The sequence below is a fragment of the Magnolia sinica genome, chromosome 17 (assembly GCF_029962835.1).
Source record: "Magnolia sinica isolate HGM2019 chromosome 17, MsV1, whole genome shotgun sequence".
NCBI lineage: Eukaryota > Viridiplantae > Streptophyta > Magnoliopsida > Magnoliales > Magnoliaceae > Magnolia > Magnolia sinica.
In genome coordinates this window covers 4,937,793-4,962,378 of record NC_080589.1, presented here as the reverse complement: position 1 = coordinate 4,962,378, position 24,586 = coordinate 4,937,793, and the positions used below count along the sequence as shown (strand labels likewise).

At 40.7% G+C, this 24,586-nt stretch overlaps 1 protein-coding gene across 1 annotated transcript; it reads right to left on the bottom strand.

Annotated features, from left to right (window-relative positions):
- Positions 1-1,439: 1,439 nt before the first annotated feature.
- Positions 1,440-16,946, bottom strand: LOC131231321 (universal stress protein PHOS32). Its single transcript, XM_058227481.1, has 4 exons — positions 16,739-16,946; positions 2,091-2,200; positions 1,886-2,004; positions 1,440-1,631 (listed from the first exon to the last, which is right to left on the bottom strand). The coding sequence occupies exons 1-4, from the start codon at positions 16,914-16,916 to the stop codon at positions 1,544-1,546; spliced, it is 495 nt and encodes a 164-aa protein (XP_058083464.1). The 5' UTR covers positions 16,917-16,946; the 3' UTR covers positions 1,440-1,543.
- Positions 16,947-24,586: the final 7,640 nt, after the last annotated feature.

The following is a 24,586-nucleotide window of genomic DNA, read 5'->3' as shown; positions in this document are numbered from 1 at the left end:
AAAGTCATGAGTATTTATTATAGATGTACAACAATAAATATTCACTTTTATTTTACATCAACAATAAATACTCACTTTTATTTTATTTTTATAAATGTCTCCTCTCTTTTTAGTTTATTATCAAATCCTATGAAGGGTATGTGCTAGTTTATACGGCAGTGCGCATAAAGAAAAAAGTAAACATATAGAAAATGAAAACGAATTATCTACTAGCAATATGTATGTATTGCCTAACCCATGATTACAATGGATATTTCTAAGATAGAACACATGTATACACTAAGGGCCCATTGCGACGAGACATTGTCAAAACTAGGGTTTTGAAGATGAAACCTCATTTGATCCTCGTCAAAACTAGGGTTTTGAAGATGAAACCTCATTTGATCTAAAACCTGATATCATTTTGAACCGCCACATGAACTAGTCGATTCCAAAATTAATTGACAAAATAGGTGCTAAAAAGCTAGTAGATTGGTTTTTGGCAAGTTGACTAATAACATCAATTTTCATTGAAAGCCCCTTTTGTGGAAGTTATGTCTAAATTGTTGGGGACCGTTGCACAAAACCTTAGGATTTAGCCTCCCAAAAACACCAGAAATATGGAATAATAAAGCAATAAAATAAATCAAAGCGTAAACCACACGATACAAGAGATTTTACATGGAAAACTCTCAAAGAGGTAAAAACCACGGGACTTCGTTCAGATCAACAATACGCTATGAAGTAGAACATTACAACCGATCACAAGTATACACCGCTTGGATCAAACCTTCTTTACTCATGCAGGAGTAGATGAACAATAAGATAATAAAAGAAAAACGAAGAGATCTCACCGATCACGAGGACGTAAAAGCGCTGAGATGTTAATTGCACAGTAGATCACCTCCACGAGCATAACATCCCTTTCACAAGCTTCCTCTCTCTCTCACACACTTTTGATAGCCCTAAACCCTTTGGCAAACCCTTGCAAAGTTTTAGGAAACCCTCTTGAATTACCTAGAAAAGCCCTAGGAACCCCTATTTATAGTTTAAACAACTCTCTTCCGCACCATAGCGAAAACTACCTCAAATTTACGCAGTCCGCACAAAATCTGGACATGAATCTACGTAACCTCGACTGATCGAGCAACGCGGAAAAATAAACTCAATTGGTCATTGAACTTTGAGTCAAGCACCACCCTCGACTGGTCGAGTGACGAGGAGAAAATTCTCATCACAAACAACCTTTGGGTCAAGCTAAAGTGACCTGAGCCTGAGCCCTGAGCCCTATCCTAGCACGAAAGTTAATTGGCCCATGCTTGTCACAAGCCTAGCCATGGCCTGGCAAATAGGTCCAATCCCGGTCCAACCATTGCCACTCCTAGCTGGGCCCCATGTTGATGTGGCACACTTGGGTCCCAAATCCATTCCACTTTCATAAAATTCTACATTCAAATGCATTACTAGGAACTGAGTTTATCAAGAAAAACCTAATCCATTCCACTTCCATATTACATGAAATTATAAACATTTTATTCAAGGGATGTTCAACGGCTGCAATCGACTAGCCTTCGTGATCGATCTGCTTCACAACTATGACCGGACAAGCACCATTGTTCGCCACATAGTTGCTAACGCTGCCTAGTATTGCCCTGCAGAAACCACAAAAATAACAGACAATGAATAGAAACTCCAACATCCTCCTACTAGACTTTGGCAGGAAATGGATACGTACACTCAATCTGGGCTTTTGGATCGCCAAACGGCAGGCCTCACAAGTACAGATTATTGCGACATCAGAATGATCAATTTAACAATATATCTAATGTTTCTTTTTAAGCATTAAAATGAAATAAAAATGAAGAAAATCATGCTCTGAACTGAACATGAAGGGTTGAGATTGAACCTTTTGATCTTGCCCAGCCCTCTATTTCCGATCACGAGGCAACTGAGTGGGATCTTCTCGATCGCTTCACATATCTTCTCGCGGGCATCTCCCCAGAAGATCTTCATCACGACCACAATCTACATGCATGGATTTGCTCCTATTAAGCACTGAAAGTATTCAAGAATTACCCAAACTGTAAATGTTGGGATGCAAATATGTTTACCTCTTTCTGCCTGGCCACAGATTCAAGCATGTCCATCGTTTCGGCATCGGGCTTCACCCCATATTTCTTCGCAATGCCAGGATCAGCAAGGTCACTTAAAGAGATGAAGGCTGCAAAAAAAAAAAAAAATCAAGAGATTTTGGATGGTTACAATGCTGTTTTTTTAAGGGACCATAGATCGGATGGTTAGCATCATCAACAAACTTTAGAATCAAAAGCAATCCATGATGGGGCCCACAAAATAAATGTTTCAAGATCATGATTGAGCCAACTTTCTTTTTCCGAATGATTGTCCATTTTCCAGGCCACCAATTGAGTGGTTAGGATCATCTGATCAACATGATTTTTGCACCATGGCTTTTACCTGGTGGTATCTGTTGGGGGCCTTGCACAAAACCTTAGGATCTAGCCTTTCAAAATAAACCAGAATTATGGGATAATATAGCAATGAAATAAATCAAAGCATAAACCACACCACATAAGAGATTTTTACGTGAAAAACCCTCAAAGAGGAAAAAACCACGGGACCTCATCCAGATCAATAATCCACTATAAAGTAGAACGTTACAACATTCTTCACCCACGCAGGAGTGGATAAACAATAAGAGAATAAAAGAAAAACGGAGAGATCTCACCAATTACGAGGACGTGGAAGCGCTGATATATAGTAAATCACCTCTACGAGTATAACCTCCCTTCCACAAGCTCTCTCTCTCTCTCTCTCTCACACACACACACACACACCTTTGATAGCCCTAAATCCTTTGGCAAACCCTTGCAAAGCTTTAAGAAACCCTCTTGCATTACCTCTTGCATGCCCTAGAAAACCCTAGGGACCTCCTATTTATAGTTTAAGAAACTCTCTTTCGCACGCTTGCGAAAGCCGCCTCAAAATTCCACATCCCACACAAAATCAGACTCAAAACTGCGTAACCAGGACTGGTCGAGCAGGCTACAGGACTGGTCGAGCACTGTTCACTCAACTGGTCGAGCCGGCCCTCGACTAGTCAAGCACTATTCATTGAGCTCACTGGACTTTGAGTCGAGTGACCCTTGACTAGTCGAGCACTGTTCACTCGGCCGGTTGAGCAGTGCTCTCGACTAGTCGAGCAGCGCGGTGATTCCACTGTTTGTGGTATCCGAACTGCACCTCATCTCCTCTGACCTGATGAGGAAAACCCCATCAAATCTCCCTCTTTCCGACTCAGGAAGAATTCACCTTCTTCAAGTCAGTCAGGTTTCTACAAACCTCAAACTTGCCCTTGAGAAAAGCTTAACAACCCGAAATTTTGGGTGCAAGTTTACCTATACATAAGAATGTATGATTATACTTGTTTAACTCTACACTTGTAGATCCATTAATATTTATTTAGTTTAACTTGAATTTAACCATATGGAGCATTTTTTAACAGTTGATTGATAGGACAAACCCCTGAATACCATAGTATTCTCACATGTTCATCAAACCGACCGCTAAATCAACTATTTACCACTAGATGAGGATATCTAACCGACTGCTTTAAATTTGGACCACTTGATCAAAGTAAAGTAACTACTAGATCTTCATATCCACTCATACACACGTCAAATTAACATTCTGATCTGTTCATCTTATTTGGCAATTAAGAATATGCTTAATTTACCGTCAAAATCATGATCTACACATTTTACACCTGTGAACCAATAACTTGAATCTAACAGTATATATTTCTAACATAGATCGCATCCAAAAACTACTTTATACGTATCCATTTACAAAAATGACCGTACAATAACCCATAAATATGATTAACATTTTAACCATCTACTTATTTAAAATTTAGACCATCAATTGATCATCCATCACAGTCTGATCTGCCAACTGGGCCATCCAAATGTTTAAATGAACCATTCATTAGGGAGATCATATGGTATATAACAAAACTATCGATTAATTTTTACATAGGATGTCGTTAAACATTGTTTTGAGTTACAAATAGGCCTGAGCCATTAAATAGGCATCTTGGTCATCCTTAAGAGATCGAGTCCCAAATTTAGCCTGTTTATAAATCACACAAATTGAAGGACCATACTAAAATTTCACCTTATTCGGACGGTCCAATTAAAAGATATGCAAGACCAAAGTTTTATGTAAAAAAAATGAGGATGTGAGAGAGTCATTCTCTCACGGCTCTCCAAGTACCGAGAGACTTGAGTTGTTTTTAAAAAAAAAATTGAAAACCACCCTCTACGTGCATCCATACCATATGGTATATGACCTACTTAAAATTTAAATTTATCTTATATTCAGGCCAATGGCCCAACGTAATATAACAAAACTGATGAATTGAGTGGATTTTGGTCCACATCGTTGTAGGCCCCACATCTAAAAGAGAGAGAGAGAGAGAGAGAGAGAGAGAAATGGGGAGAACGTTCGTAGTAGGAAACGGCTCCACTGTTTCATACACACACGTCACCTAATGTTTCCATCGTCCACACATATGTGTAAAGTACAATGATAAAAAAATAAAATATAAATAATAACAATAAATAATAATAATAATAACAATAATAATAATAATAATAATAATAATAATAATAAGAATAATAATAATGATAATAATAGTAATAGTAAGAAGAGAAGTTTCAATGATAATTCTTCTTGCTCACAGTTTATAATCAAGCAGACCACTCGAGTACTAGTTATACTTCATTTTTGGACCCATATATTAACATGACAAGGTAAAGAAAATGGGCAGAGTGGATTTCTCATAACATGTTAGGGAATGTCATTAATTGAAAGACACATGTATGTATAAAAGAATTCCTATGAAATAATTTTCTAAAATTTAGTTTTATCCAACACAAACAAAGTTTGAAACGGAAACTACCTATTTTCCCTTCCTATTCAAGATAGACTCTCCTTTATCTTTGGAAAAGAACTCCTGTTGTTTAATCTGAGTCATTCATTAGTTAATCATAACTTCCTATTGGGTTAAGCTCATCCATCTAATCTCAACCGTCCATATGAAATGTTCTCCATCGTCTCTGGACCCTAATTAAATCAAAATACATCTTTAGGCAATCTTTACGTATGTTTTCTAGTTGGTGGGTTGTTTTAAGTGATAACTTGGAATCGTACTTGGAAGAGTCGAATCATAACTGCTCGATATCATCAAATCCATGCCATATCTTTGGTTGTTAATGAAACTTCCAGAATTGGATCCGAAGCTTTATAAAAACTACCATTTTTCAAAATGCTTCTTAGCGAAAGACAAGAGAGAAATGAAGAAACTTTAAGTCGCCTTTGATACAGGTTAGTGATAGATATTTTAATTTTATTTTCTCATAATTTAAAATTATTCTTTAAGATCTATGCAATGAACGAGTTGGATTAACCACACGTTCATCGCATCGGCCTATTGATACATATGATGAAAATAGTAAATCTTAGGCAAAATCTCTTGCTATAGAGATTAGTGTGGGATCGTCTAATTTAATTAGATTAGATCCATGTTGACCATATGATTTCTAAGGATAAGATATATCAAGGCCTCAAATTTTGGAATGATCGGAATATTGGATAGGCAACATCGATCTAAATAAATGATAAATAATAAATCATACATTTTATTCATTATGTGTAATCGTAAGATTAAAGAAAATTCTTATTTATGTGATTTTAGAAAGTTCTAATTCAATTTAAACCGTTGGTTCACGGAATCATCTCCACCACATCAAGGTGAGTGATCCCGATGTGTTTCTCATCCATCAAGTTAAAATAGATGGATTGTTTGATGTGTTGTATTATTATTCTGATTTAATTGACATGATTTAATTGCCATGATTTAATTGCCATGTACTCTTAGTTAATTTAAAGGACTATGATTTCTATATTAATAATGATATGATTTGATTAAGGTGTTAAACTATGTTGATTCAAATGTGATAAATAGTCTATGTAATACATGATTCATGATTACTTGATGCATCTATCAATTGCATGCACAACACGTGCTGGATTCCTGGGAGACCTCCCTGGATGGTATATCCTGGTAGAATCGTTACCAAAAGCTCACTATACTAGTGGAAGCCTACTCAAAGAGTAGATGCGGGCCTTACCTATGCCTACTAGATGGTAGAAGTCTGCCAAGGGGCAAATGCGGGTTGATGGGTTTCCAACTCAAGCAAGTGGATGGATTCCCACTTGATGCATTGATACATTGCATTTACATTTCTTTGTAAACTTATATTGTGTATAATTATTGGCATTTATTATAATTTGATGTAAAGAACCATGTTGGGAATTCTCACTAGGTCTGGCCAGCTTATCATTTTTATTGATGAAAAAACCGTACAAATGTGAATGAGGGTGAGCCGGTGGCTCAATAACACGAATACGTGGTCGAGCCGGAAAGGACTTAAGGGACACGTGACCCTACTTGATAGAGGAAGAAGTTGCTGCTTTAGACTAATCATGATAATTTTTACTTTAATTATATTTGATTTTCTTAGATTATTAATCAATTCTTTAAAGTTGTTGGACATACTTATTTCACTCATAAGACCTCGAATGAGAGGATCCTTAGTTATGTTTATGATTGATTATTGGAATAAATAATCGTTTCTTATTTTTGAGATATCATTGAGTATGAACGAAATATAGATCTACGGTAGAGCTACTAGGTAGATGAATAATTGTATAATTGAATGAAATTAGTACACTCAGTGTACGTGTCATGGGCCGAAAATCGGGTCTGAGGGTGCACACTCTGTACTCAAATTTCGGGGCGTGACAAAAGCCTTGGTCATCATGTCTGACCCATTATCATTCGTGTAAACCTTTTCAAGCAGTAACACCTTCTGTTCCAAAAGTATCCCTGATCCAGTGATACCGAATCTCTATGTGCTTTGACTTGGAGTGCTGACTTGGATTCTTGCTCAAGTGTATAACACTTTGACTATCGCAATAGACCATGTGCTGCTCCTGCTTCAGGCTAAGTTCCTTTAGGAACCTCTTCATCCAAAGCATCTCTTTACATGCCTCTGTGACTGCAATGTATTCGGCCTCTGTCGTCGACAATGTACGACCTTCTGTAGCTTGCTCTGCCAAGAAACCGCTCCCCCTGCAAACGTGAACATGAACCCCGATGTAGACTTCCTGAAATCTATTTCGCCTGTCATATCTACATCTATGTAGCCCTCTAACACAAGTTTACCGTCACCATAGCATAGGCTCAACCTGGATGAGCCTCTTAGATACTGCAGTATCCACTTCACCGCTATCCAATATTCTTTGCCAGGATTGGCAAGATACCGGCTGACAACACCAACCGCATATGCTATGTCTGACACACCATAGTATACATCAAACTTTCTACAGCTGACGCGTAGGGTATCTTCTGCATCTCTTCCACCTTTATCTTTGTCTCGGGACACTGCTTGTCGCTCAATCTAAAGTGACCATCCAGTGGAGTACTGACCGGCTTCACTGCATTCCTATTGAACCGCTCTAGGACTTTCTCAATATACCGCTCTTGTGACAGTCAAAGCTTCCTACTGCTTCTGTCACAGGTTATCTCCATTCATAAGATCTATTTAGCCGGGCCCAAGTCTTTCATCGCAAACGACTTGCCTAACTCCTATTTCAACCTGTCGATCTTCTTGATGTTTTTTCTCACGATGAGCATGTCATCAACGTATAACAGCAGAACTTAGAAATCACCATATGAGAACTTGCGTATGAACACACAGTGGTCCGACTCCGTTCTATCATACCCATGCTTCAACATAAACGAGTCAAACTTCTTGTACCATTGTCGTAGAGCTTGTTTCAGCCCATACAAGCTTTTTCTCAGCCTACACACTATATGTTCTTTGCCCTTAACTTCAAACCCCTCTGGTTGGTGCATGTAGATCTCTTCTTCCAGGTCACCATGGAGGAATGTAGTTTTAACATCTAACTGCTCTATCTCCAGATCTATGCTAGCCACCAACCCAAGCAACACCCGTATGGATATCATCTTCAACACTGGTGAGAATATCTCCTCGAAGTCTATGCATTTCCTTTAACCAAACTCTTTCACCACAAGTCTGGCCTTGAACCTCGTCTGTGAATTCTTCTGCCTAACCTTCTTTCTAGACACTCACTTGTTGCTCAAAGCTTTCTTGCCCTTAGGCAATTTCACCATATCATAGGTGTGGTTCTTATGTAAGGATTTCATCTCCTCTTGCATAGCTTTCAACCACTCCCCCTTATACTCGTCGGCTATGGCCTCAGAATAGTCTTCTGCCTCTCCCCCATTAGTGAGCATAATATACTCATGCAGCGAGTACCTCTTGGACGGCTGTCTGTCTCTAGATGACCTCCTCACCTGTGGCTCAACAGGTGGATCAAGTGGGGGCTGCTCCCCCAGTCCATCTTCTATAGGAACTCTCTCGTCCTCTGCACTTTGTTATACTCCCCCGTCATCAGGCACCACGGGAGGAATAACCAAATCCATGTCCTCTAACTCACCTGAACTAGGCTGGTTCTTCTCTGGCTTACCAATGTCTTCTATACACTGATCTTCAAAGAGAACCATATCTCTGCTCCTAATGAGCTTTCTCTCGATCGGATCCCACAATCTATAACCGAATTTTTCATTACCGTACCCCAAGAACATACACTGCCTGATCTTCATATCGAGCTTAGACCTCTAGTCCTTTGATACGTGAATGGATGCCCTGCATCCAAACACCCTGAGATGACTTTACGATAGATCATGTCCAGTCTACAACTTCTCAGGCACTTCTGCATTCAACGGGGCTGATGGAGACCTATTTATCAGATACACTACTGTGTGCATTGCTTCTCCCCAGAACGTCTTGAGCAATTTCACATGGGATAACATGCATCTGATTCTCTCTACAATTGTGCGATTTATTCGCTCAGCTACACCATTATGCTGGGGGGTCTTAGGAACCGTCTGTTCATGTCGTATACCCAGGGACTTACAATACTTATGAAAGTCATCGATATATTCACCACCATTGTCAGTGCGGATGCACTTCAATGATCTACTTGTATCTCTCTCTCTCGACCATAGCATGAAATAATTTAAACACACAAACACCTCGTCCTTGGATTTCAAAGCATAAACCCAAACCCTCCTAGATACATCATCTATAAAAGTGACAAAATACAATGCCCCACCCAAGGTTTTTGTCCTCATAGGACCACAAACATCAGAATAAACCAAATCTAATGCATGCACTTTATTAACATGATAAACAGATTTAATAAATGAAATTCTATGATGTTTTCCTGATAAACAATAAATACAGGTTTTGAGAGGCATACCTGTCACGTCTAGAAGGAGCCGCTTCTTTGCTAGTACCTGAAGCCATTTTTCACTCATGTGGCCTAGACGCCTGTGCCACATGTCAATAGCTAAATCTTCTGCTGCATTCAACCCACCCTTGCACACACTGACACTTGCCTTATAAAGGGTGCAACACTTCTTTCCTCTGGCTGCGATCAACGAACCCTTGATGAGCTTCCAACGCCCACCAGCAAATCGGCTTTCATAGTCATCATCATCCAACCTTCCCGTCGACATTAAGTTGAGGCGAAGGTCTAGGATATGCCTCACATCCTTGAGAACCAACATGCAGCCCACATCGATCTTCACACAAATATCACCGACCCCTACGATCTTCGATACGCCAGAATTTCTTATCTTCACGGTCCCATAGTTACCAGACTTGTAGCTTGTGAAGAAGTCCTTACATGGAGTTGCATGAAAAGAAGCTCCTGAGTCAATCACTCAGTCGATGTCCTGACTCGTAGCTGTGAGACATACATCATGATCTGCTGAAAGAATAATTACAACGTCGCCATCTGAAGCGACCGCAGTGGAATCTGATTCATCTTCCTTCTCCTTTCCTTTTCCTTTCTCGTCGTTCTTATTCTTACGACATTCATGCTTATAGTGACCCTTCTTGACACAATTCCCGCACTCAACATCCTTCCTAGTACTTGACTTGTCTCTTGATTTATCTCAGGCCTTCCCACCTTTTTTGTTCTTTCCTCTTCCCCGTTCTTGTGTCACAAGGGCCTCTTGCTGAGTAGACCCCTGAGACTTCCCCATTGTCTCCTCATTGGAGAGACAGCTAATTACCTGTTCTATGGATACCTTTCCGTCTGGCACGGAGTTACTTAGAGACACCACCAATGTCTCCCAACTGTCAGGCAATGAACTAAGAAATAACAAAGCTTATAATTCATCATCCAGGACCATCTTCATAGCGGAGAGCTGGTTCATTATATTGCTGACCTCATTCATGTGCTCAGCCAAAGAACCACCATCTTTGAACTTGAGATTCACAAGTCATCTTATCAAGAAGATTTTATTACCGGTTGTTTTCCTCTCATACAGCCCTTCTAATTTCAGTCATAGGCTAGCGGCTGAGGTCTCCATAGACACATGATGAACACAGAATCATTCAACCATTGTTTAATAAACCTTACCGCCTTCCGGTCCAATTTCTTCTAATCATCATCAGACATATCCTTGGATTTTGTTGATATGCCTAAAATTGGAGAATATAAGTCTTTGCAATAAAGCAAGTCCTCCATCTTAGCCTTCTATATGGTCCAGTTAGAACCATTGAAGCTGATCATCCTTAATGAGTCACCTTCTATAATTCAGAACCGATCCCACTCCGTTTAATGAACTTAGCTTTGATACCACTTTGTTGGGGGCCTTGCACAAAACCTTAGGATCTAGCCTCCCAAAACAAACTAGAATTATGGGATAATAAAGCAATGAAATAAATCAAAGCATAAACCACACCACACAAGAGATTTTTACGTGAAAAACCCTCAAAGAGAAAAAAACCACGGGACCTCGTCCAGATCAACAATTCACTATGAAGTAGAACGTTACAACCTTCTTCACTCACACAGGAGTGGATAAACAATAAGAGAATAAAAAAAAAAACGGAGAGATCTCACCGATTACGAAGACATGGAAGCACTGAGATATATTAGATCACCTCTACGAGCATAACCTCCTTTCCACAAGCTTCCTCTCTCTCTCTCTCTCTCTCTCTCTCTCACCTTTGATAGCCCTAAACCCTTTGGCAAACCCTTGTAAAGCTTTAGGAAACCCTCTTGCATTACCTCTTGCATGCCCTAGAAAACTCTAAGGACCTCCTATTTATAGTTTAGGAAACTCTCTTTCACACCCTTGCGAAAGCCGCCTCAAAATTCCGCATCCCACACAAAATCAAACTCAAAACTGTGTAACCAGGACTAGTCGAGCAGGCTACAGGACTGGTCGAGCACTGTTCACTCGACTAGTCGAGCTGGCCCTCAACTGGTCGAGCACTGTTCACTGAGCTCGCTGGACTTTGAGTCGAATGACCCTCGACTGGTCGAGCATTGTTCACTCGACCGGTCGAGTAGTGCAGTGATTCCACTGTTTTTGCATGGCATCTGAACCGCACCTCATCTCCTCTGACTTGAGGAGGAAAACCCCATCAGTATCAATGAATGGACTGCCCAGATCAATGATTGGCCATGCCATGTTTCATTAAAAGCTTTCAAAGAGTTGCTAACATCCCTTCATGTGATTGAATTTTCCGTATGAGGTCATATATAATGCTGGGGCCAACCAATTTGATAGTACTGAAAGATCCAATTGGAAACCATTGTTTCTGAACCGTTGATATCATGGGCCCCACTATAAACGTTGCATGCACCAAAAGTCTCTCTCATGTAAAAATCCTGGACCTTTCAACATTATGTAAAGAAAGAAACTACAATAACAGTCAAATTCAATCAATACAAGACCAAATATCGTATAGTTAGGATCTTCCAAATCAGGCTGAGGACTGTCCAAGCCCAGCATTAAAGCCTATAGCCCTAAGCCTCATCCGAGCACGTGACGGGTCAAAAGAAACAGGACCAAGCCTGGCCCATAATAAACATCAAAGGCCTGAGCCAAAGCCCTGCACCCACTCTTGTGAATGAAATGGATTTATGCATAAGCCCCACGCACCTAACATTTCACACCCAAACCAAACACAACAGGCGCAGAAAACCGACGGTAAGCCTGGCCCGTTGACAGACCTAACCCTTCAATTGGTGGCAGAATAAGAAGCAGTTGCGGACAACAACAAGGCAACGGTTCATACCAAATCAAGAAATGGCTAAACATTTCATGGCTAATATCTAGAGTTGTACACAACCGGAACCCAGTCGAGCTTAGCCCACCTCAGCTCAGCTTGGCTAGCAAGCTACCCCAGCTCGAACTCGGCTAGGCTCGGTCCTTGAGCCTGACTGGCAAGCTCAGCTCGACTCGGTCAGTAGCTCAGGCTAGCTCGAGTCCAATTTGAGCGGATCTCGAGCTCAATCTTTCAAGCTAAGTTCGAGCCTATGAGTTGAGTTTTATATATATATATATATATATATATATATATATATATATATATATATATATATATATATATATATATATATATATATATATATGGCTGAATGCTCAACTACACACTAGTTCGCATGGAACTTGTGCGAACTTTTTTGAGAACTCATCATACGTGGTGTGGCTCCAAAAACTGAATGGTTCACGTGAAGCAGCACCTCATGAAATCCTCCCGATTTTCAATTTGATCTAAAACTTTGGTGGGCCATGAAAAATGAAAACAATTTCCTCCCTTGATTTGCATTTCTCTTTGCTATGGCCCACCAGAATTTTAGATCAGGGTGAAAATTTGTCCCTTAGGGTTTCATGGGATTCTGCATCACATGGACCCTTCGAATTACACACCCATGACACATGTGCAAAGGTGCGCATGTGCGTAGGTGAGCATGCCTATGCGTGTGTGTGTGTATGAGGTCAAGCTGTGTGGGCCCCACCATGATGTAAATCGAACATCGACACCGTGCATTTGATGGGTCTCCTTTAAATTATGGGATATCCCAAAAATCAGCCGTATACGGAACTTAGGTGGGCCATACCATTTAAAATCATGTGAAGACATAGCTAAAACATATAAAAGCACTTGGTGAGGCCCACTTGAAATTTGTATGCGTCTGAAACATGGTCTAACCCCTCATCCAAGTGGGACACACATAATGGATGGGCTGGATTTGTGAACCAGTTCTCAATGGGCCGTACAAATGATTATGAATGTTTTAATGGAGGGTAACCCCTCTCAAGTTTTGCAAGTGGTGTGGCCCACACAAGTAACAGATTGACTTGATTTTTAAGCCTAGGCCCACTATGGAATGGTGCATTTGACTGATGGGGTAGATGTTCAACACACATCATAGTGGGCCCACACAACTCGACCTCATGGGAAGTTCCCACGAGCTCCACCGCATAGAACCATTCCCCACACGCACACCGTCGAGCTCATGGGAACTTCCCATGAGGTTGAGATGTGTGGGCCCACCGTGATGCATGTTGAACATCAACACTGTGCATTTGATGGGTCCCCTTTAAATAATGGGATATTCCAAAAATCAGCCGTATACAAAACTCAAGTGAGCTATACCATCTAAAAGCATGTGAAGACATGTCTAAAAACATATAAAAGAACTTGGTGGGGTCCACCTAAAATTTGGATGCGTTTGAATCTTGGTCTAACCCCTCATCCAAGTGGGACACACATAATGGATGGGCTGGATTTGTGAACCACATCTCAGTGGGCCCAACAAATGTTTACGAATGTTTTAATGGGAGGATAACCCCTCTCAACTTTTCTATGTGGTGTGGCCCACACAAGTCATGGATCGACTTGATTTTTAAGCCCTAGGCCCACCATGGAACGGTGCGTCTAACTAATGGGGTAGATGTTCGGCACGCATCATGGTGGGCCCACACAACTCGACCTCATGGGAAGTTCCCATGAGTCGGACCGCATAGAACCATTTCATATATATATATATATAAAGCAAACTCCATCCAATTGAATCGATTGGAATTAAGTCAAGTTCCGAGCTGAGTCAAGTCGAGGTTGGTCTAGCTCGGACTCAACTCAAAAAATTTTCAATCTAAAAAATCAGCTTGACTCGTTTGAGCCGAGCCTAGCTTTTCCGAGTCTAGTCAAGCGAGTTAACCAAGCTAACTTGGTTCGTGTACAGCTCTACTGATATCCATCAATTGGGAGAGATGAGCGGTTGGGACCATTGAATCATCGGGCCACACTTCTACAAACTAAAAGCCCACCTATAAACCTTGGGTTTAGCAGTATGCATGATTAAAAGACTCGGTGACTCAACCCAACTCGTTCAGCCTTGAGACTCGCCTGAGTCGGAGGTGACTCTTGATCAAACCAGATTGGGTTTAACTGAGTCCGAGTTGACTCGGTCGAGTCGACCGAGACTCATCCGAGTCTTAAAACCATGGTGGCATATAGGTAGTAGAGTCAAGCCTTGTGGGGCCCACTTGGTGTTTGTATGACATCTATCCCCATCTGATAATCCGAGCGTACCGAGCGGCATGATTTTGGGGTAAGAAATTAAGAAGCGGATTGGCTGGTGTACCACACACCAGCTATAAAGCTGGTGTATTGGCGTCAGCAAGTTACGTGGATCTCATCATGAGGTATGTGTTATATCCAAACCGTCCATCCATTTAGCGAGCTCATCTTAAGGCTTGAACCGAAAAATAAGACAGATATAAAGATCAAGTGGACCACGCTACAAAAAGCAGTGGGGGATTGAACGTCTACCATTGAAACCCTTTTTGGGGTCATAGAAGTTTCGGATCAATATGAAATTAGTTTTTCCTCTTCTTCATCCATGTATCCGTGACCTTATTAACAGATTGGATGGAAAATAAGAGTTATGATGGGCCATACGAATTTTTTAACGGTGAAAATCATTATCCTCACTGCTATTTTTGGTGTGGTCCATTTGAGCTTTGGATATGATTCATTTTTTAAAAGGTCTAAAATTATCTCGAAAAATGGATGAACGGTGTGGATATAATCATTGTGGGCCCATATAACTTTGATCTCCTTTGAACCGTTCCTACAACTCGGAGCTCGAGCGCTAGTCTTCGAGCGACACGTATCTACACCAGCGATGTAGCTACTGTGTGGTACATCAGCCAATCCTCTTGCAAGAAATTACACTGTGAAAATCACGATAGCCGTCGGACTTTTGACCGTTGAACATTGACGTGGACTTTCGTAATATGATACACAGGCAGCGTATGACAGCTTGACACGCAGCCACTTGGAAATTGTAATACATTAACCAAAATAAAACCACTAAAATACTCCAACCAACAGTCGCACGGTTACAAGCCCAAAATCATGTTGGTCGCCGGTCTTAGCCTTTGACGAAGGATCATTGGAAATTTTTTATTTTTAACCGTCTAATAAATGTCTCCACCAATCACATGGTCATATAATGAAATGAAATAAGACTAAACTATAGTTGATGATATATTCAAATATAGACCCATAATTTTGACAATTAATTTAACTTAATCATTTCCCACGTAAGCAATTTCTATGTAATTCTTACATGCCTGCGTATGAAGCATCATACTCGGTCGGAGCATCAAAATTTTTATGATACCTTTTTTTTTTATATATATACACACGCACTCACACCCCCACACGCACACGCACTCGCACTCATTCCGTCTTACCAATGGCCAGGATAGAGCCAACAACGTAAATTGACGAGTTGATAAGAGCTAATTTCACGCGCTCGCATTGCCTCGCGTCACCGCAGACACGGGCAACACGCGTGTAAGATTGGACGGGCTCTTCGTGCAATCCTCACAGACTCACTACATGCTCCTCAAATCAGGTTTTTTTTTTTTTTGTACATGTGTGGCCCACCTGATGGTCATTTAGGCCTAATTTTTCAGATATTGAATCTGTATTGTTGTGATCGCCTGACGAACGGTTGTGATCTCTATCACTTGTTGGATCAGACCGTTGGTCCGATTGACCTTAACGTGGATGGACCATGCCCAAATATCTCTTGGATAGTGCAATCCTAAACCCTCGATTGGTTTCTGAAAAGACGGTCAACATAAGAAGTACAGAAACTGTGTAAAGTCAACCCTAAAAGAGTCGAATATCTGAAAATATGTGGTCATGGTCCATCCAGGATGCTTTCCATCAGATCAACGGCTTAGATCACAAAATCATGGGCTCGAGAAGTACAAACTAAAAACTCGAGTATAGACTTTGCTTATTTTTCCATGAAAATGTAGTCCAGCATTTTTGGGCCCACATGTTGCGTGTATGCCATCTAACCTGTTCAAAAAGTGCATCCATGATGATAATTAGATAGCCCCCAAGAATTAGGCCGATGCGATGATAAGGTGGGCCACTCAAAATATCTAAATTCACGTGTGGCCTACTTGATGATTGGATCGGCTTGATTTTTAGGTTGTTTGATCATCATAGTGAGGTGCACGTGTTGGACGGGTTGGATTTCACAAATACATCACGTGGGACCCACGATGCTTACACTTCACCTCTCTTCTAGAAAAAAAAGGAGTTTTTGGTCATTTTCACCCTCCGGGAAAGAATATTTCGGGAAAGAATATTTTTGAAATATTCTTTAAAAATTGAGGATTTTTCGGTAAATAAAAAAAATCATTTACTCATTTCAAGGATCTTTTGAGAGAGAGAGAGAGAGATCGTACGTGAACCAGTGGCTTCCCAAAGCTGCATCTCGCCCTCTTCGTAATGGACTTCGGATTGGACGTTGATGAGGATGATGTTGTCTCCTTCTCTCACAAGGTTCTCCACCGCCCATCTTAGGGCCTTCTTGCTGCACGCCGAGAAATCAACGGCTACTCCAACCCTCCGATCTCCTTCCATCTCTCTCTCTCTCAGAATTTCAGTATACAGATGATTTTATTAAGAAGAATACGACAACGAAAGGGTCCCCATCAGAGCCACATACACCGAATATATATAATGTTTCGGTTGAGTGGGGCCCACCATTATCTAAAATGATAATAAGTGCTTTTTGACTCAGATTTCTCTCTCTCTCTCTCTCTCTCTCTCTCTCTCTCTCTCTCTTCTTTTGCACGTCTACTCGCACGACACGAACCGGAATATTTCTCGCCCGCCACACACGTAAAATGTGCTTGCGTGTAAGGCTCCACCGACTAACCTTCTTTCGACTAAAGAGATCATGGCGGTCCATCCACTACTGAATGAATTTTAGTTTTGATTGTCGAAGTTCGACTAACCATTTGTTTGTACAAGTGGGCCTTAATTGATTTGAGGACCAAGCTATTTTTCTGGGTGGATGAGATGGATCCGATGAACGGCTCAGATCTCAAACAATTATGCACATGTGGCCATATTCAGGTTTCCTATTATACTTGCGCGCGAGTAGCTTTAGGAGGCTGCTGGACTTGGTCGGCTAGCATTTGATTCGCTGCGTGTGCGTGGCAGTTATGTAGCTCAATCCAGACCTTTGATCGGTCATTTTAAAACCTAAATCAGATTGATCTGAGGATCCTGATTACTTGGGTTGTGTTTTTTTTTTTTTTTTCTGAATCTCGATCGTTTAGTACTTTCCTTTTGACCGTTCAATAGATACAGTCTACCAACCGAATAACATCCTTAAGTGCATGTGACATCCAACTTTTCCAATAGGTTGGCCTAATTTCATCAAGTGGGTCATACCATAGAAAAACTTTCTAAGCCGTTGATAAATGGCAAATACAAGTGTGGTCCACTTGATGAGTAGATATGGCTTATTTTGAAATTTAGAGTGAAAAAAATGATCCTCGTGATGGGACCAATCTATTGGACGGATTAGATTTTCTACATACTTTAAAGGTTGGAAGTTGTCCATTGATGGACCGTAATTTATAGTCCGACCAGATGGACTAATACCTTCTCAATTACATCCTCCGCGAGTATGCTCGCCCTTCTCCAACATCTCTAATTCACACGCGACACGCGGCCATCATCAATTATTGGAAGGAGGTTTGCTAAAATACATCACGGTGCATTGCAATAGCATACATCGGGAGTTTAGCCGTTGGATCGAGGACCTTTACAATCGTCCAAACCGCTTATTTTATGGGCCTTACGTGGTGGAAGAAAATCTCTCATTTGCGTGTTTCAAGTCCGTTCACTTTCAAAGTAAAATATGCAAAGATCAAAGGGCCCAAACATTCCAACCTAAGAGTTTTAGTTGTTCTTTTATCCCAAATGCAAGGTGAGGTCCATCATATAAACGGTCTGGATCATTGAAATATGAACCAGATTCAAAGGCTAGTGCCCTAATTTCTCTAGAACCAATGACTCAATGTATTCTAGCTAGAGGTGTACACGAGTCGAGCCGAGCTGAGCATTGCCCAGCTCGTGCTCCACTCGAACCGCTTGAGTATTGACTCATGCTCAGCTTGGCTCGGCTGGGCCGAGTTCAAGTAGAGTTTGAGTCGAGTTCGAAGGGGGCAGGGGCTCATCAAACTGGCTTGTCGCAGCAGTGGCAGGGGCGATTGGACTGGCGAGCTGTAGTGGTAGTGGCGATCGAACTGTCGAGCTACAGCAGTGGCAGGGATGACTAGACTGGCGAGTTGCAAGCAGCAATGGTAGACTTAGCGAGCCGTGCGCGTAAGGGAGGAGGGAGATAGTAGGGAGATCGGAAGGTCGTGCATCAGTGCGACCGTGCGAGTAACGGAGGATGAGGGAGAGAGTAGAGAGAGAGAGAGAGAGAGAGAGAGAAGGGGGGGGGGAAGGTTAGCTTCGCCGGACTAAGAGAGAGGGTTAGGGTTTAGGGTTTGTGCAAGCGGGATGGTTTTTGAAAATGGGTAGGGTTTTTTTTTTTTTAAAGGGTACATATACCCCGTACTGAGTTAATTCGAGTCGAGCCGAGTTTGAGGAGTATTCGAGTCAAGTTGAGCTGGGCCAAGATCGAACTCGGCTCGAACTCATTTCGAGCTCCAAAAATCAGCTCAACTCAATTCGAACACAGCTTCGATCTGAGTCGAGTCGAGCGAGCTACCGAGCTAACTCTGCTCGTGTACAACTCTAATTCTAGCAAGCCACTTGGAAAGGAGTTGGATTGCGTACTGAGTAACTCAGTACGCTCTGGCCGTACTGAGTAAACTTTGTTGGGCCCATCGTGAATGCATGTAGTTTATCCACACCGTTCATTCGTTTTTTCCATATCATTTTAGGGGTTGAGACCAAAATTTAAATATATCAAAAGCTCAAGTGGACCATACCATAGGAAACAGTGGAAGTATTGATTTCCACCATTGAAACATTCCTAAGGCCCATAGTAGTGTTTATTTGTCATCCAACCAATTCATAATATCATATGGACATAGATGAAGGGAAAACACAAATATAAGCTTGATCTAAAACTTCTGTGGCCTCCAATAACTTTTCAACTATAGATGTTCAATTCACACTGTTTCATGTGGTGTGTTCCGCTTGAGTTTTTAATATCTTTCATTTTTGGGCTGAACCATAAAATTATCCGGTAAAATGGATGGTCGGAACGGATGAAATGCATGAATGACAGTAGGCCCCACAGGGTTTACTCAGTACGCTAAGCGCATTTTACTCGGTACGCAATCTGCTTCCACTCGGAAGCTGCCGTGGTGGACCAATGCATGTACAAAAACCAGGGCGCATTGGAAGCAGATTTGCGTACTGAGTAAAGTTTGTGACGTTGACCATGATTTATGTATTTAATCCCCTCCGTCCATCCATTTTATTTGATAATTTTAGCGCTTAAGACAAAAGATGAATCATATCCACCTTGAATTGACCACAGTACAGGAAACTGTGTGAATTGAGCGTCTACCGTTGAAAATTTCTTGTGGACCACAGAAGTTTTATATGAATCTTATATTTTTATTTTCCTTTCATCCATGTCTGTAAGATCTTATGAACAGGTTGGATGGCAAGAAAACATCACTGTCGGCCCCAGAAAGGTTTCAACGGTGAAAAATCATTATTACCACTGTTTCCTTGTGGTATGATACACTTGAGGTTTGGATATTCTTAAATTTTGGGTTCAACCCCTTAGATGAGCTGAAAAATCGGATGGACAGCATGGATTAAACAAATACATTCACGGTGAGCGCAATTATGTTTACTCAGTAAGATAAAAGTGTACGGGGCAACTCAGTACGCAATCCGATTTCGGGCGCATTCAGGGGGACAAATTGACCACTGTAATGCCACCTTTTACCCGGCGTCTTTTCAAAACGCTCCCAAACTTTACTTTTCCAAAGTAAACTATTCCACCGACACACTATTTGCAGACGGAAATACTGGTGCCTGGACGTTAGCTAAATGGCTATAGCCACGGTTATAATCCGTAGCTACAGGTGTTGAAGACGTAATTTAGTCTACAAATAGTCTATCCGTACAGAATGGTTTACTTTGGGAAAGTAGAGTTTGGGACGGCTTTGAAAGACGCTGGGTAAAAGGTGGTAGTACAGTGGTCAATTTCTCTTCAGGGGAAGTGGATTGCCGGTGACCGCGCGCACAGAGATATTCGTGTGCCCGAGGATGTGTGGGGCCCACAGAGATGTCCGTGACAAAGCCACTCCGTCCATCTGTTTTGAAAGACTACAATAGGACAGGACCCTAAAATTCAGGCAGATCCAAAAGTCAACTGTGCCACACCACAAGAAACAGTGGGAGCTGAAACATCCACCGTTGAAACCTTCCTGGAGCTGACGATGATTTTTATATCCATCCAAACCGTTCTTAGTGTTATTACCAATCAGATAAACTGTAGTCACAAATATCATCCTGATAAAACCCTTCTGTCGACCCCAGGGGTTCAATACCCACTCTTTTAGTGTGGTATCCTTATACGAGTTTTCGATCCGTCTGATTTTTAGATTTCTGTCATATCGTGGTCCAAAACAGATGAACAGAGTGGATTGGTTACAGACATCTCTGTGTGCCCCATACAGCCCCGGGCACAGGAATATCTGTGCCTGCGGTGGCAGCCTCGCAGGCGATTTGCTTCCCATCCAAGGATACCAAGAAGCTTGTAGGTGTCAGGTATCTTTTCCATAGTGCACTCGCGTTTTTAATTTTACAGGTGGCCCAATGCTTCGTTAATCCTGACCGTTGCTCTGTCATCTCCCATTGTAGATACCTACTACCTAAAATATTTCCTCACTAGGACAATCTTTATCTTTTCACTCGTGACCATTCAGATAAACGGCTGAGAAGAGAAATAAGACAATGATCCACATCCAATCGGAAAAAGTCCTGATGGCTGTTGGCTTTCATCTTCTAATATCAAAGATTTTTTAGATACTCCAACAGTCAAAAAAGTTTGTTAAAACTCTGTGACTCGGACTGACTCGTCCAGCATTGAGTCAAGACTTGGCTGGGGTGACTTAGGCAAGTTATAGCTAGTTTTAATTAACATTCTTGGGCCGACCGATGGATACTTGTCAGCGTGGTGTGTTAGGAATTTGTGGAAGCAAACCCAAATTCAAATCAAATAAACAAAAGATAAAGGCACCAAAGCATGCACAAGTATGCATAAAATTTAAGTGAAGTTCTCGTAGAAAAGAAAAAACCACGGCACAAAGCAACAATAAAATTTATTATGAAAATAATATTACAAAAGATGGATCGACTTACCGATCAAAAACTCCTTCAGAAAACCTTTGCCTCCTACTCTTCGAAATCTTAGAAACTTTTAAGCTCCCTTAGAATTGCCATAATCCCACGTTACACCCATGTATATAGTGTTGCAACCGGAATGGGAAAGAAAATCTGCGCAATTACGCAAAACCATTGTCAATCTAAGTATCAATTGATAAATATTGATTAGGCAATCCTCAATCAATCGAGTTCTCATATTCAATTGATTGAACGTACTCAAAACTGTCCAAAGAGTTTACATGAATTTTTTGAATTATGGTCGATCAATCAACCTGACAGTTCGATCGATCGAGAATGTCCAAAACTGTCTAGAGACCAATCTATGTAATTCAGGGTGCTCTCAACTGATCGACCAATGTAGTCAATCGATTGATCCCCTATTTCATGTACAAATTAAAGACATCTGACAACAATCTCCAGCATGCCTTCAATCATCATGAGTTAATGCTCCAAGCTCTACCTCTAACTGCCTTCATCATAGCTTCATCATCACCATCGATTTTCATGCACACTCCTTCATCAACCTGTCGCCAAACCTAGAGAAGTTGAACATAATCAGAACTTCCTTGTGGGAACCACATTCGTAAGCATATTTGTCGAATTTACACTCATGTAGATCTTCTCAAGAATGATATCGCATTCCTCGAGCACCCATCAAATAAAATAATGACGAATATCAAATGTTTAGTTCTAGAATGGTAAATCAGGTTTTTTGTCACATTGTGGCACTTTCGTTATCACAATTAACCGACACTGCATCTTGCTTAAGCTCGAGTTTGTTCATCATTCCTCTCAAGCAAACACATTTTCTTGAAAAGCCTCCATCATCACCACATACTCAACTTCTCTTATGAAAAGAGCAACCAGAGGCTGAAGCTTCGACATCCAATTAACCACTTCACCTACTAATACAAAAGAGTAGCCGGAAACTGACCTTCTGTTGTCCACATTTCCTGTTTAGTCCATATCAACATAACTTACAAGTTCTCCCTTTAAATTCTGAAATGTTAAGACGTGGTCATTTATACCTCGTAGATAACGAAACACACATTTCACTGCCTCACAATGTTGCTTGTCGAGGTTTGACATGTATTTGCTCACAAACCAACTGCAAGTGAAATATCCAGTCTCGTAGAAATCATGGCATACATTAAGCTGCCAATCACGCTCGAATAGAACACATGAAACATATTTCAATTTTTTCAACCGTAGTAGGACATTGCTATGAAGAAAGTCTAAAGTGAGCAGCATGGGGTATATTAAGAGGCTTAGCTTTGTCCATCACAAACTATGCAATATTTTCTTAAGGTATTTAGCATAAAACAACTATAATCTACTCATTTTCCTATCTCTATGTATATCAATGTCGAGAATCTTCTTTGCAACCCATAAATCTTTCATTTTCGAATATCCCTGATAATTGAGTCTTCAATATACTGATCTCAAACATATTATGGCTGGCAATAAACATATCATCAACATACAATACCAGTAGAATGAATCATCCATCACTCAACGTCTTGAAGTTGACAAAGTGATCATATTCACTCTTAGTAACCTGTTGACTCACCATGAAAGTATCAAACTTCCTATACCACTGCCTAAGTGACTGTTTCAGGCCATACAATGACCTCCTTAACCTGCAAACTTTATTCTCCAACAATTTCATCTCAAACCCTTCTTGTTGTTTCATGCAAATCTAATCTTTTAATTTTTTATATATGAAAGTAGTTTTCACATCCATATGTTTTAATTTTATATTGTATTGGGCAACTAACGCTAATAAAAATATGATAGAAACTTGCTTAACAATTGTTACGAATATCTCACTGAAGTCGATACATTCTTTCTGAGCATACTCCTTTGTAATTAAGTTTGCCTTGTATTTGTCAAGTTTCTTCTGATAAATCTACTTACAACCAATTACTTTATGCTCAACAGAAAACTGCACTAACTCTTATGTTTGATTCTTGTACAAAGAATTCATCTTGTCTTGCATCACCGTCATCTACTTCTTAGCATCTAGATCACTCAGTACTTCTTGGAAGCTAGACAAATCTCCCTCATACGTAAAAAGAGATAATGTAATGTTTGAGTCATCTCTATATCTCGCTGGTAATTTGCGATATCTCAGTGCATATCTCCTCACAGGTGACTACTTCAACTACTCTTGTACCTCTTTTTATGGTTCGACTTCTTCACGTGTATCATCTTTTTCAACTTAATGCCTAAAATTGCTTTTTTTTTTCTTGTATTTTTCCTTACGAAACATGGAATCCAAGTCATACCTAACGTCTCAATTAATTATGATCTTCCGTGTGATCCGTTCATACAACTTATATCACATTACACCATCATCAAAGCCTATAAAAGTACACTTCTTAACCCTTTGGTCTAACTTATGTCTATCAACGGACGATACATGAGAATAAGTATCACAACCAAATACTAGCAACCCTGAGTAGTTTACATCACGACCACTCCACACTTCTTTTGAAATTTTACAACTAATCGGCGTAGATGGAGACCGATTTACTAAGTAACGAATGGTGTTAACAACCTCAGTATATAGCTCCTTGCGTAATCCAGCATTGCTCAACATACTTCAGGATCTCTTTAAGAGAGTCCAATTCATTCGTTCCATTTTACCACGCCATTCTGCTCTGATGTGTGTCTGACTGTGTTATGCCTCAATGTGTATAACCTTCAAACCTAGGAGATTATCTACATATGTTTATTGGTGGTCCCATACAATCAATGGTCTTGATCTCTAAATAGTGGGCCACACTTGTACGAACTAAAAATAACCGAGGAAATTGTACCACTCACCACATCAGACATCCTCATAAGTTAGCAAATCAATCGAAAGAAAACAA

Excerpts from the sequence above, each read along its gene's own strand:
- LOC131231321 (XM_058227481.1), bottom strand. The coding sequence starts at position 16,916 with ATGGAAGGAGATCGGAGGGTTGGAGTAGCCGTTGATTTCTCGGCGTGC. Across the intron at positions 2,201-16,738 it reads TTGGGAAGCCACTGGTTCAC|CCTTCATCTCTTTAAGTGAC; the intron begins GTACGATCTCTC and ends TTTTTTTTGCAG. Across the intron at positions 2,005-2,090 it reads CTGTGGCCAGGCAGAAAGAG|ATTGTGGTCGTGATGAAGAT; the intron begins GTAAACATATTT and ends CCATGCATGTAG.